A 13,583-nucleotide genomic window follows, 5' to 3' on the forward strand; every position below is an offset into this window, starting at 1 on the left:
CACTCTCCTTGTTAGTCTCTCACTCTCCATTCTCTCCACATGGCCAAACCACCTCAATGTACAAGTATTTCTCCTAATGCTCTCTATCACATCTGCATCCACACCACAATGCTCCATCATTTCCTCATTTGTCAGTCTGTCTATGTAACTCCCCATGCTCCCATCAAATAACTCATTTCCATTACATTCACCACTACATCCAAATAAAATACAGTGCATCCTGTTGGTCTGTGGTGGTGTAAGTACTGTACCTTGAGAGGAAGAGGGATGACTCATGGCCCTCCACCTCCCTGTGCTGGACTGGTACTCCCCCAAGTTGGTCATCAAGCTCAACTGTTTTGATAGCTGCTGCACCAGCCTCATCCTCAGGGGGTAAAGAGATGGAATTATTACAACAAATATACTGGAAGAGTGTACGTGCACATTCTTCATCGACAGTCAAGTTCATCTTCCTGTGTTCCTCATTAATTAGGAAACTGATAAAAAGCCCTGGTTGTAGTGTGGATGCGGATTTTCTTTTACTACCCTGCAAGATTTTCAGTTTCAGTCAATTATAATATCTGAGAAAAGGGTTCACTATGAGTAGCAATATTATATGTGAACTGTCTGTGTTCAGCAACTGCAAAATGTGTCTTTTTCACAGGAATAAAAACTTATTTAAATGGACAAATTTGATTACAAGCAGAAAACTATCCTGAAACAAACTACAGTATTTCAGTAATGTATGTGGGTATACTTGCATACTCACACTGCAAAATTATTAATATTATTATTATTACTACAATATAAGAAGAGGAAAGAAAAACAAAAGAATAAAAAAATAATTCATACACCTGATTACAGGTGTAGGTAACAGCAGAGCTTGAACAGCTGTAGGCTGAAGTTTGGAGGGAAACCACTCTGGGGAAGCAAGTTCAAAAGAGATGCAATTTTGAGGAATAAAAGAATTCTGATAGACTGAAGTTCTGCAATATGGCAGTGTGACAGTCCAGTCACGAGCACTACCAGATTAACATGTCGCGCAGAGGAAGGCACAGAGAGGTGGCACAATGGATGCAATTTTATCTGAGCAATTAATGATACATCTGAACTGTACTACTGGTTTGATCTCATGAAAAATAAAGCAAAAGTAAATTTAAAAAAATCTAGAACTACTGATTGTTCTATTTATTTACTTATGCAACAATTTGTGTCTGTTACCATACCTGAGACGTTTCTGAGCCCAGCCAAAAGTGCAGGTCCCAGGACTTGGTTCCATTGATATCAGTTGTCTGTAAATGGAATGAAAAACAGTGGTGTTAAATACCTGATGTGTATAAACTACCTGATATGCACACAAAATTACAAGATGAGAGAGAGAGAGAGAGACAGACAGACAGACAGACAGACAGAAACAGAGAGAGAGAGAGAGAGAGAATCCAACACGACAGAACCTCTAACGCCTGAGATATAAACACAGTTCATTACTATCATCAACATCCAATCCCAGTCTGCCCCATATAAACAGGAGAACAGGGGTATGGGGCTAAAGTACTCAGTCTCGATATTTAAGGCAACAGCGACCAGCCTCCCTTTCCCGTAAGTGGCATTACGTGAACAAGAAACCTCAACTCACTGCTATACTACTCTATAATATGTGCAAGGAATGTGGGTTACTGAGGGAATGTTTTACTGCAGACGGGCTGGGTGTAAACATCTGGTCATTACTTCTGCTGCCCATGGTGACAAACTCAAGATCACTCCAGCCAACATGACTGATACTGAACTACCCACTTAAATACCCACGTCTGCTTCCCAACCATCATAAATACCCTCTACAGTATTCAACAATTTTCCATCCACATTCTACTCATAAATACATTATACATAACCTTCCATAATCTTTTCCAATTCATCAAGTCACAATTTTTCCCGATTCATAAATAACATAAATCCCTTCACTTATCAAACAGGCAATTTATGAATTTTGGATAGCTAGTGGAAACTGGGGACAGACAGACATCACTTTTACCACTAACGTATATCATTATTTAAAATAAAAAACCTGAACAAACTTGTCCCTTCAAAGAAAGCTAAACAAAATGGATGCCAAAATGAAGATCCATTCATTTTGAGATGATTGGAAACACTGAAATTAAATTACACTCGGTTGTAGGCAGTGTGTACCGTCAACTCTAGCATTACATAGCTGGAAACACTAAGGGTAAGATTGTGTAGCCAGATAGGTACTGTGTGTCCACCGTAATGCAGTAGTGATGCAAGTAGGCAGTTAAAAAGAGCAGTGACCACAGTACTGCAGTAGTGAGTGATGAAAGAGATATGGAAGACTGCAGCAGAGACTGAGCCCAAAGGGAATTAGTAAGAAGTCGGAGTTGACGGGATGTAAAGCCTTCAACTGTACCCTGTTTAGAAGTGTTGTATGTGGTTGGCCCTTCCACACATGAGAGGTGCAGGCCTACTACACCCAGGGTGAAAAAGGCCCCTGGATAAATTTGGTGACTAAGTTAAAGAGTGTATGGAGCTGGTTCATAATATCTCTACAAGGGTGTTTTTGTAATAGAAGCAATGTGATCTTTCTTTGATGGAATATCAGATAGAAAGACACCCAAAATACCTGTACTGAGATGGAGGAATGAACAGTGTAGGCTGAAGATAAGGGGATAGTCAAGAGAAAGATTAAGCTAAGATGGTGGGATTTAGTTTGGGTGCATTACAATTACTGTAACAAAGTTCCTTTTGCTCCAAGATGAAAACAGAAACATTAGGAGATAGGTGTGCCAAAGCCATACCCTCAGATTACTGTTGTGTCTGTTGTGATAGATGCTGTGAGAAGTAGATGGAAAAGTGAACAGTTATTAGCATTAGAGTGGATAGGGTAGACGTACAGATCAAGGGTCCCTAAAAAACAGATGGGAAAGAGTTGGTGAGACGATAGAACCCTGAGATATGACACAACTCGTAGCATCAGAAGAACTGTGGGCACTTGCAACTGCAGCCAAAGGACAACTGGAGACGAAAAATGAGATGCCGGCACAGAAAGAGGAATGGAAACTGTATCTGAGCAGTCTGGAAATGAAAGATTTGTTCCAGATGTTGTTAAAGTCTTTGAAATACCAAGCACAACGGCAAAAATTTCAATGAAATCCCCCAGAGCTGATGGCCAGGAATAAGATATGACGCCAATGGTGCGCCCCTGGCAGAACTGTACTGGCTGTCAAAACAAGTTACGAGAGGAAGCACACTTCAAAATCTTCTAGATGACAATACACTTAGAAGAACAAAGATGAAGGTGATTGCATGATCCAACAATGACCATAAAAAAAAATAATAATAATAAGAAAAAGCTTTAGTCATTGCTGTAATTCAAAATGATCTGGAAAACAGAAAAAAAACAACTGTCATCAGAGGCTCGGACATGAAGAAAAAAAGGTGATACAGAAAAAGGGACTATGTCAGTAATTCCAGAAAGCTAGGTCTCTGAGAGAAAAAGAAAGTGACATCATGACTGATGTAGAAATTATTTAAAACTGATTTGTGGTGTCCCGGGGCACCAGAGTTGTATTATAAGTTGGTCTAACAATACGTCGAGTGAACAACAAATTTTTTGTATTATATTGTATCTATTGTTACTACTTTGTCCGGGTAAATGATTAATGCAACAATCAAACACCTTCTGCCTCCTTTCAAGCTTAAAAAGTAAATAAACCAATATAAACAAAAAATAAATGTATTAGCCAACAGGAACTTTCTTAAAAATAAATATTACAGTACTTAAGAAAATTGTGTGTACTGTACTTACATAGAGGACGATGTAGGAGTCTCCCTGGTAGAACTGGCCATATTTCTCCTTGGGGTAGGGCACCACCTCAAAGTTCTGTGAGTGAAAAGGAAAAAAGAAAAAAAAATTAGTTACAAAAAAGGAACATTTTTATCTCCCAACTATTGGTGATGTAAAATATATATCGACATCAATACTCTTTTTACTCTAACGAGACCTAAAACTGTCATCTCTCCATTTTGAATCCCTATGGAGTTAACAGAGAGAGAGAGAGAGAGAGAGCAGGTGGCAGTGACAGGTAAAGTGGGGGAGGGACACATGTTTGGAATATAGTCCAGCTTAGCATTTACGAGGAGGAGGAGGAGGAGGAGGAGGAAAAAGTGCACGAAGAAGGAGGAGGGGAGGGGGCCCTAAGGAGGAGAGGGAGCATGGAGGAGAGGAGGGGAGGGGAGGGGAGGGGAGGGGAGGTAACACCGGAAAGGGCAACCAGGAAGGGGAAAAAAAAGGAAAAAAGAAACACTAACAGGGAGGGAAAAAAAAAACTTGAAGAGAAGGTGGGTTGAAAAGACGAAGGTTTGGAGGGGAGAACTGGAAAGAGGATCGACTGTGAGAAAAATGGTTTGGAGAGAAAAGGAGCCAGAGAACGCTGGAGAGAAAAGTGACAGAAAAGAAGGAAATGATAAAAGAAACTCATAGGGAAGAATGGTTTGAGACAAAGAGAAAGGGAGAAGTATTTAGACGTATAAGAAGCATTTAGAAGTTTCTGACAACAGTTAGGGACAAAAGTGGTGATGGAGAATGACGCCTTCACGTGGTGGCAGCATTATAAACACTTGGCTCTTCTGCTCAGTTATACCAACGTCCCTCAACTCCCTCCCCATGCTTCAGAAAGGAGGACAAGGGACTGCAGGATGAGGCCAACTTCAGCCTGCAGTCTACCGGCTTCATGTTCAGATAAGTCAGAAACTGTACAGTAACTACTACTATTAGCTACTACTCTACTACTACTACTACTACTACTACTACTACTACTTTCCACTGCATCTACTTCACATGTGGGGCAAGTTCGTCACTTTCCTTTCCTAGAATAAGACTACATTAGTTAATAACCCAGGAAGCCATTAACAACACTGGGTGGTAACCGTATAACCTACTATGGTGCCTCTGTTAGCTGGGTGGAGAGATGCAAGTGTGGCATCCATCCAGGAACCAATTAAACTTTCACACTTTTCCCAACGACTACATGGAATGGTTCTACAGAGGCAGTTGTTTGCCTGTGGTTGATGGGTTTGCTCAACAAGAACAGGAACAAGAACTGATGATGCTGGGTGAACAGGGAAAAGAGGGGGAACATTAAGTTGAGTTTGCCAGCCTGACCGGTTCAAAATGAGAACTCAGGTCTTTCCAGTTGTGAGTTTGATTTGCTAACCAATGTACACCACGAGATCAGAGAGAGAGAGAGAGAGAGAGAGAGAGAGAGACCTCCAACACAAGAGAACCATTCCATCATTCCACCGTAAGTCTAAGGCAATTTTAAGTACCGATTGTCGCTGTTCAAAGGGGATACTGAGGAATGAATTAGAGCTTTTGTGGTGTACTGAGCTCATTAACACCTATCTGTTTATCTATCTATCTTTATCTATCTATTTCTATCTATCTATCTAAATTATATACATGTAGGGATAAATTATATGAAAACAAAAATGATATGCACAGATCTAAATATTACGTCCTCTCTTCCATTTTGCTATCAGAACCTCTTCCTCTTCCTCACCATCTCTGCCTTACCTAACCTCATCCTGCCTCACCACACCCTTCCTCACACACCCTGCCTCACCACACCTTTCCTCACCACACCCTACCTCACCACACTCTACCTCATCACACCCTGCCTCACCACGCCTTACCTCAGCACACCCTGCCACACCACACCCTGCCTCACCACACCCTGCATCACCACACCCTACCTCACCACACCCTGCCTCCGTCGCCTGGTGTTTGGGTGTGGCAGTCAGGTCACTCTTATCTGGAATTAAATCTTTTCCTCAAACGAGCTGACTCTAAATTTACTCACTCTTGGACTCACTCACAGGTTGCCATGACTCACTCTCAGGCTGCCAGGACTCACTCTCAGGCTGCCAGGACTCACTCTCAGCCTGCCAGGACTCACTCTCAGCCTGCCAGGACTCACTCTCAGGCTGCCAGGACTCACTCTCACCCAGGACTCACTCTCAGGCTGCCAGGACTCACTCTCAGGCTGCCAGGACTCACTCTCAGCCTGCCAGGACTCACTCTCAGCCTGCCAGGACTCACTCTCAGCCTGCCAGGACTCACACTCAGGCTGCCAGGACTCACTCTCACCCAGGACTCACTCTCAGCCTGCCAGGACTCACTCTCAGGCCGCCAGGACTCACACTCAGGCTGCCAGGACTCACTCTCAGCCTGTCAGGACTCACTCTCAGGCCGCCAGGACTCACACTCCGGCTGCCAGGACTCACTCAGGCTGCCAGGACTCACTCTCAGGCTGCCAGGACTCACTCTCAGGCTGCCAGGACTCACTCTCAGGCTGCCAGGACTCACATTCAGGCTGCCAGGACTCACTCAGGCCGCCAGGACTCACTCTCAGGCTGCCAGGACTCACTCTCACGCTGCCAGGACTCACTCAGGCTGCCAGGACTCACTCAGGCTGCCAGGACTCACTCAGGCTGCCAGGACTCACTCTCACGCTGCCAGGACTCAGGCTGCTATCTATTGTACACACACACACACACACACACACACACACACACACACACACACACCGCTCGCTGGTACAGTGGTAACGTTCTCGCTTGCCAACTGGTAGACGGGAGTTCGCGCCTCGCTCAGGTTGCGAAAAGTTTCACTGACTAAGTGGGTGGTTACTGTCCCCCTTGAGCAAGGGGACGGGTGTGTGCGTGTGTGAAGGTCACAGCCTTGCCCTTAGATCGGACTATATGAGCTCTCAGCTCCCTTCCGGGAGGGTAAAAGCTGACGATCACGACCATCAAGTGATCCTGACCACCCGGTGAATAAATTACACACACACACACACACACTTCAAAAATTAAACATAACACACACACACACACACATTTCATCGTCCTTTCCTTAAAAATAATAATAAATAAAATAAAAGTTAATTTTTTCCTTTGTATATTTCTAAATGGAATAATTTCGAAATTTTAGGCCGTCAGAAACTCCCGCCTAAATTCAAATAAATAAATAAAAAATTAGATAAAATAAAAAATAAATGATATAATAAAACAAATACCGATATAATAAAATTAGATAAAATAATTATGATGTCAATCGCAATAAATAAAACAAAATAAAATAATTAAAGTTAGAGAGGTCAAATAAAATTAAATAAGATAAAATACATAGAATAAACAACATGATAGATAAAATAAGAATAAGATAATTCAAATGAAATAAGACAGATCAAATGAAATAAAATGAGGTAGATAAAAAAAAGTGCAAAATTAATAAATAAGATAGATAATGTAAAATGTGATAGATAAAATAAGATAGACGAAATAAAACAAAAAATAATAGACAATTTTTTTTTTTTTCCAAGGAAGACAAAAATTTCAGGTCCGTTTTCTCGTAGGATAAGGAAGCTCCCTTAACACCTCCTCCTCAGCGATTTATTCTGGATATGGCTGGTTAATATCCTTTTGTACTTTATTTACGCCGAGTATAGCGATATTGGAGGGATTTATATAACACAGAGTAGGACAGTAAGGTGTAATAAAATAAAAAAAAATCGCTTAGGAAAAGGTGTTAGGGAACACCACCCCAATTCCTCCTTCAAGAAAAATGTCTTAGTTACGACAGCGAATCCATCTTAAGTTGGTTTGTAAATTCCGTATTCCCATCGGTTACGGAAGCTCCCTAACACCTTTTCCTAAGCAACTTATTTTACGTATTACACCTTACCGTCCATCTCTGTATTGCGTAATCATTCTAATATCGCCATAATCTGCATAAATAACGTACAAAAGGATATTAACTAGCCGTATCCAAAAAATAAATCGCTAAGGAGAAGGTGCTATGGAGTTTAATCGAGGAGAATACGAATTTATGTCTATCAGGCTGCCCTATCTCCAGCTCTCACCCTCTCTCGCTCATACACCACTCCATCCCCTGCTCCATCTCATCCTCGGTCTTCCCCTCCACCTCACACACTCTCCTAGTCAGTCTCTCTTCCATTCTCTCCACATGGCCAAACCACACAGCAGCCTTGATAACTGAGAGAGAGAGAGAGAGAGAGAGAGAGAGAGAGAGAGAGAGAGAGAGAGAGAGAGAGATACAGGGTAGGTAGCTTTAAAAAAAAAAAATACTGGATGAACATGGGCGTTGAGGAACACACACACACACACACACTGCGGAAGTATGCATGAATAAGCACAGAAGCGTTACACCCCCCTTTTTACCTTGGTAGAGTGTGTGTGTGTGTGTGTGTGTGTGTGTGTGTGTGTGTGTGTGTGTGTGTGTGTGTGTGTGTGTGTGTGTGTTCTTACCTAATTGTATCTTTACAGGAATGAGTCAAGCTCGTACTGTCCCGTGTCTTAAACCATTTTTATCATACACATCCTTTAATTTATGAACTGTTTTGGCACACACTGTTTCATTCGGTAGTGCATTCCACTGATCAATTGCTTAATTTTGGAAACAGAAATTCCTTACGTCTTTACCACCTTTCTTTATATGCAGTTGTTTTGCAGTGTCCTCTTGCTGTTGCTTCCCCATAGATTATATAATCATTTATGTCTATTTTCTCTTTCCCTGTGATGCATTTTATATAGCATAATCATGCCTCCTCTTTCCTTCTCTCTCGTAATGTTGGTAGTTTTAATTTTTCTTGTCTTTCTTCGTAGCTTATATCTCTTAAGCTTGGTGTCCATCTTGTAGCGGCGCTTTGTACCTTTTATAATCCTTAGTCTGGTCTTCTTTCACTTTTACCAAACTTGATTACATGGCATTTGTCCACACTGAATTCCATTTGCCATCAACTGCTCCATTCATGAAGCGTATTTAATTCTTTTTGTAGCTCTCTGCAAGGTTGTTAGTAATTCTCCTTTGTATTTTTGCATCATCAGCAAACATATTCTGACAGCTTCCATTTCCAATGTTACTATCTGTCATTTATATACACTAAAAGCATAATTGGTGCCAGCACTGAGCCCTGTGGGACTCCACTAGTCACTTCTCTCCATGATAGGTTATTTCCCCTTAGTAGTGTTCTCAAATATTCCTTTTTTCTGAGAAAACCTTGCATCCAACAATACAGATTACATCCAACAATACAGATTACCTTGGATTCCTCCTTGATGGTACCGTTTCTTTGGTGTGGTACTCCGTCAAATGCTTTCCTGAAATCCAAACAGCTACCGTCTACCCATCCTTCTCTTTTCTGTAGCGTCTCTGCAACCCTATCATAGTAGCTTAATATATTAGTAACACACGTTTTTTCCCTTTCGAAAACCGAACTGTCTTCCTGTTACCATATTGTGTTTTTCCAGATGATTTACCCAAATATTTCTTCAGTTTTTGTAGTATCTTACAACTCTGGTCAGTGATTCTGGTCAGCAGTTAAGTGGATTTTGTCTACTTCCTTTCTTGAAAAAGGGAACAATATTTGCTTTCTTCTAAATATCGGGAAGTTTAGCTTGACTTAAGGATTCCTTGAATATCAAATATATTGGTCTGCTTAACTCTTCTGCACATTCATGTAATAGCCCACCTGAAATCTCATCAGGACCCTTTGCTTTTCCTTTGTCTAATTTGCTCAACTCGTCCTGGACCTCTTGTTCCAATATGCCTGTATTTGCTGATGTGTGGGCATGCTTGTTCCTTTTCATCTCTCTCAAATCTACTCTCTTCTGTAAAAACTGTTTGGAATTTTTTGTTTCGTACTTCACAAATATCTTCGTCACTGATACCGATTTTCCCCTCATCCAGGATGGGCTGTATTTTACCTTTGACTTTAGTTTTGCTTAGGATGTATCTGTAAAACGGCTTCGGTTGATAACTACGTTTGTTTAGATGTCTTCCTCAAACTGCTTTTAGGTTTTTCCTCCTTGTCTTTGTATAGTCATTTCTTACCTGTTCATAACTGTTATATCCCTTCTCACTATATTGTCGTCTGCAATCCACAGCATATTTCTTTTCTTTTTTGCTTGTTTGCATTCGGTATTAAACCATTTCTTTATCCTTGTCTGTTTCGTCGTGTTGAAGGATATAATTTTGGACTCCTGATTAAAAAAAAATCACAATTTTCTGTATACAGTATAACATTTTTATCTTGTCCTCTAAGCTCCTTTTCACAATCTATTTCTATAAAGTACTTTGTTAGGCCATGACAGCTGCCCTTTTTGTAGTTTACGCTCTTTTTGTAACTTATATTATCGCTAACCATATGTTAACCAGTAACTGCAATTTAATACCGCACAGTCACTTTTGACGAAAGGAGGGAGATATATTATGCTGTCAATTTCATTTTCTATCTCTATATTTATCTATTGCCAGACGCCTTAATTCCATACGGGGTGGCCACAAAGAAATCGCCTCTAAGTCACCGTCCCCCGCCATTTCACTGCCCTGCTCCCAATTCACACCCCCCTCTCTCATATACCTCTCCACTCCTTTTTTGCCTAGTAAATATATAATCTAATAATGATGGTTCTTCTGGTCCTCTTTTCCTGGTGATTTCCTTTACATGTTGTGTTAGGAAAAACTCCTGCATAAGATCCACGAGCTTTTGATCCAAACGGCTTTCACTGCTTCTTACATCTAGAGTAGTCCAATTTACATGTGTTGAAGTTTCCTGTTATTATAATTCTTTCAAATTTTCCTTCCATTCTATGTAGTAGGGCTCTTAAACTCTGTACCGTTCTTTCTGCTAAATCTTCATGTTCACCTTTATCCCATGTGTTTGTCTTGGGTGGCATGTATAAATTTGCCACCACTATTTTCCCTTTAGATGTGTTGATCTCTACGCAATTGATTCTGCTTGTGAGGTATTATCTTGTACTGGCTTTTTGACTTGGATTTATTTATTTATTTTTTTGCTCGATAATCTCATAACTCCTCCTCTTTTCAAATTTCTGTCTCTTCTCCATAAGTGTATTCATCAAAGCTCTGGGAGTCACTGTATGTTCTTGGAGTTAATTCTGTTCCAGTTAGGCAAATAATATGAGGTTCCTTTTCTACAATATGATCTTTTACCTCTAATAATTCTGATACCATTCCATCTACATTTGAATACATCAGCTTAGTCATATTGTTTACATATTTGACATAGTTTGAATCTACTACCTTCCCCATTCTTTCTTTTTTTTTTTTTTTTAGTCCGTGCTTTTTTTGCCATTTTCTTTGTGTTAAAAATTTTCTCTCTCTCTTCTGACCATTCTTCATTATTTGTTTTTGCTTCTTCCCTCTTTTCGCAATCCCCATTCCTCCTGAGTTTGGCATCTTTTTATCCATATTTTTTTTAATTGCTCTGATTCCTTGAGTTTGTTGGCATCATCTTTTTTTTTTATTTCTTCTACAGTGTTTACATTTAGAGGGTTACTTTCATAGGCCTTGACTTGCTTCTCATATTTCCCTAGCCTTTTGTATCCCTCTGTATCTTTCTCACATGTGCCCTTTCAAACTTCTTTCAATATGTTCATTATATTTACCATCCCCTTTTGGTCTCTAAAGGCGCGATTCCACCGGGGCAACATTTGGGCAACATGTGGCATGCTACACTGTTGCATAGGCCAAGTGTGTTGCAACCAGTTCAACACAAGGCAACATGTGGCATGCGACTGTGTGGCATGCAGCAGGTGGCAACAAGTTGCCCGTAGAACGTGACGCATGCGACAAGATTTTAGCCTGCTGCCTAGTGCTGCCCGCCTTCCCACCAGTCGCGGGATGGATTCCATGTTGAAAGCAAGAAGATGAATTGGTCTCAAGAATAAAACCGTAGAATTTATAGAAGAATATAGAAAACTTGTGGTTCTATGGGATATACGCTTGGAACAATACAAGAATAACCAGGCTAAACTAGATGCACTGCGGGAATTAGCCAAGAACACTCTCTCTCTCTCTCGACTTTTGTCGCTTCTCCTCTCTTCCCTACTTCTCTTCTCTCCGTACCCCCCCCCTCTCTCTCTCTTCGCCAGTCCTAATACTGTGCCAACATTAGCAAATCTTTCTTCTGTTACATTATTCTCTCCATCCTGTCTCTTGTTAAGCTAAGGTACGGTACTTCAGGAAATTTTTGCATTCGTGCCTTCTTCACGGCGGGCACTCAGCACCCGTCTTTCTGTACATTCACATCTTTTTATAAGTTATTCGGCAGTGTGTGTGTGTGTGTGTGTGTGTGTGTTACACGGTATCTACTTGTATGATTTTTCGTTAAGCTCTGTCTATCTACATATCTGTCTGTCTGTCTGTTACATCGTGTTGACAACTGGCTCAGTTTTTGTTGAATCGGTGGAAAAGGTATTGTGACATTCAACATAAACACTGGCATGTGGCATGCTACATGAAACAACAATGCTGACTTGTCGCTGTCAACATGTCTCCTGGTTGAATGCCGCATTCAACATGCATGTTGAAAGCCAGGCAAGTCGCATGCTACGTGTTGCCTGTGTTGCCCCGGTGGAATCGCGCCTTAAAAATTCTGTTTCTGATTTCTTCTTCATCTTTACCAGTGATTATTATAGATTTGTTGATCTCGGATGGTTCCTTAATCAGTTTTTTTTTTTTTTTAATGATTTCTTTCACCTCCTTTATGTTTTTTTTTTTTTTCTTCGACTTCGATTTCTACCTACTTTTTCCTCTTTACCCTATCAGCATCTGTGCAAATTCTCATCATTTCATTTGCCTGAGTTTTCCTTTCTTCAATATCACCGCTTTGTTCTATCAGCGTGCTGGCTTGCTTAACTGTACCTGTGTCATTTTTGAACTCCTCCAGTAACCTCTCATGGCTGACAACAGTACTCCCCATTTCACTCGTTTTCTTCCTCAGTGAGTCTACCTCCACTGACAACTCGGCTATTGTTGTGTCTTTCCTGTTGATTTCCTTTACTAATTCTTCATTACTTTCCTTCTGCTGGCGTAGTTCCTTTCTCATTGCCTCGATCTCCACATGAAAATCCTTCTCCAGTTTATTCACTTTCTCCACTAATTTATTATACGTTTCCATTTCAACCAGTTCTCCATATTCATCACTCTCCTTGTTACTTTCTTTTCTCTCACTTTCATCCCCTCTCTCAACTACCAGAGGCGCTCCCGCAAAGTAATCCATCTTACGGAAAGATAAATATTTACAATCTGGCAACTCCCCGCTACCCGCCTTGGTGAGACAAAAACAGCAACCGTCAGCGAATTCCTTGGAGAACTGAATTTTTATATGTACTTCCTCTGAATTCCACTTTTTTTTTGTTTACACTTTCTCTACTGTATTAAATCACCACTTCATTTAGCCTAGCACCGAGCCTGACTCATTTAAAGATACGCTTAGGTGTGTCCAGTGGAAGAGCGTGGTGATGTGCGTCCTTCCTCTCTCGCTGTTACTCTGTGTGTGTGTGTGTGTGTGTGTGTGTTAAAGCAGTGAATTGTGAAGGAGTGAACAGAGGGAGACGGATGATTGTGGTGGTGGTGGTGTTGGTGGTGGTTGTGGAGATGGTGGTGGTAGGGTGGGTTGCAGGGTGGTGGTGGTGGAAGTGATGGTGGTGGTGGTGGAAGTGATGGTGGTGGTGGTGGTGGTGGTGGTGGTGGTGGTGGTGGT

The 13,583-nt window shown here is 41.1% G+C and overlaps 1 protein-coding gene across 5 annotated transcripts in view; it reads right to left on the bottom strand.

The window, feature by feature from the left end:
* The window catches only part of Gel (Gelsolin), a 129,638-nt gene that overhangs the window by 46,369 nt on the left and 69,686 nt on the right, over nt 1–13,583 (bottom strand). For all 5 annotated transcript variants that reach the window (XM_080268636.1, XM_080268633.1, XM_080268634.1 and 2 more), the window contains exons 2-4: nt 3,800–3,874; nt 1,206–1,271; nt 252–364 (exon numbers count right to left, since the gene is read on the bottom strand). In XM_080268636.1, the coding sequence (XP_080124762.1) occupies nt 252–364; nt 1,206–1,271; nt 3,800–3,874 (254 nt within the window). The remainder of the gene's footprint in view (nt 1–251; nt 365–1,205; nt 1,272–3,799; nt 3,875–13,583) is intronic.

The sequence above is a fragment of the Coenobita brevimanus genome, chromosome 28 (assembly GCF_032717465.1).
Source record: "Coenobita brevimanus isolate Jiangsu-jjx chromosome 28, ASM3271746v2, whole genome shotgun sequence".
NCBI lineage: Eukaryota > Metazoa > Arthropoda > Malacostraca > Decapoda > Coenobitidae > Coenobita > Coenobita brevimanus.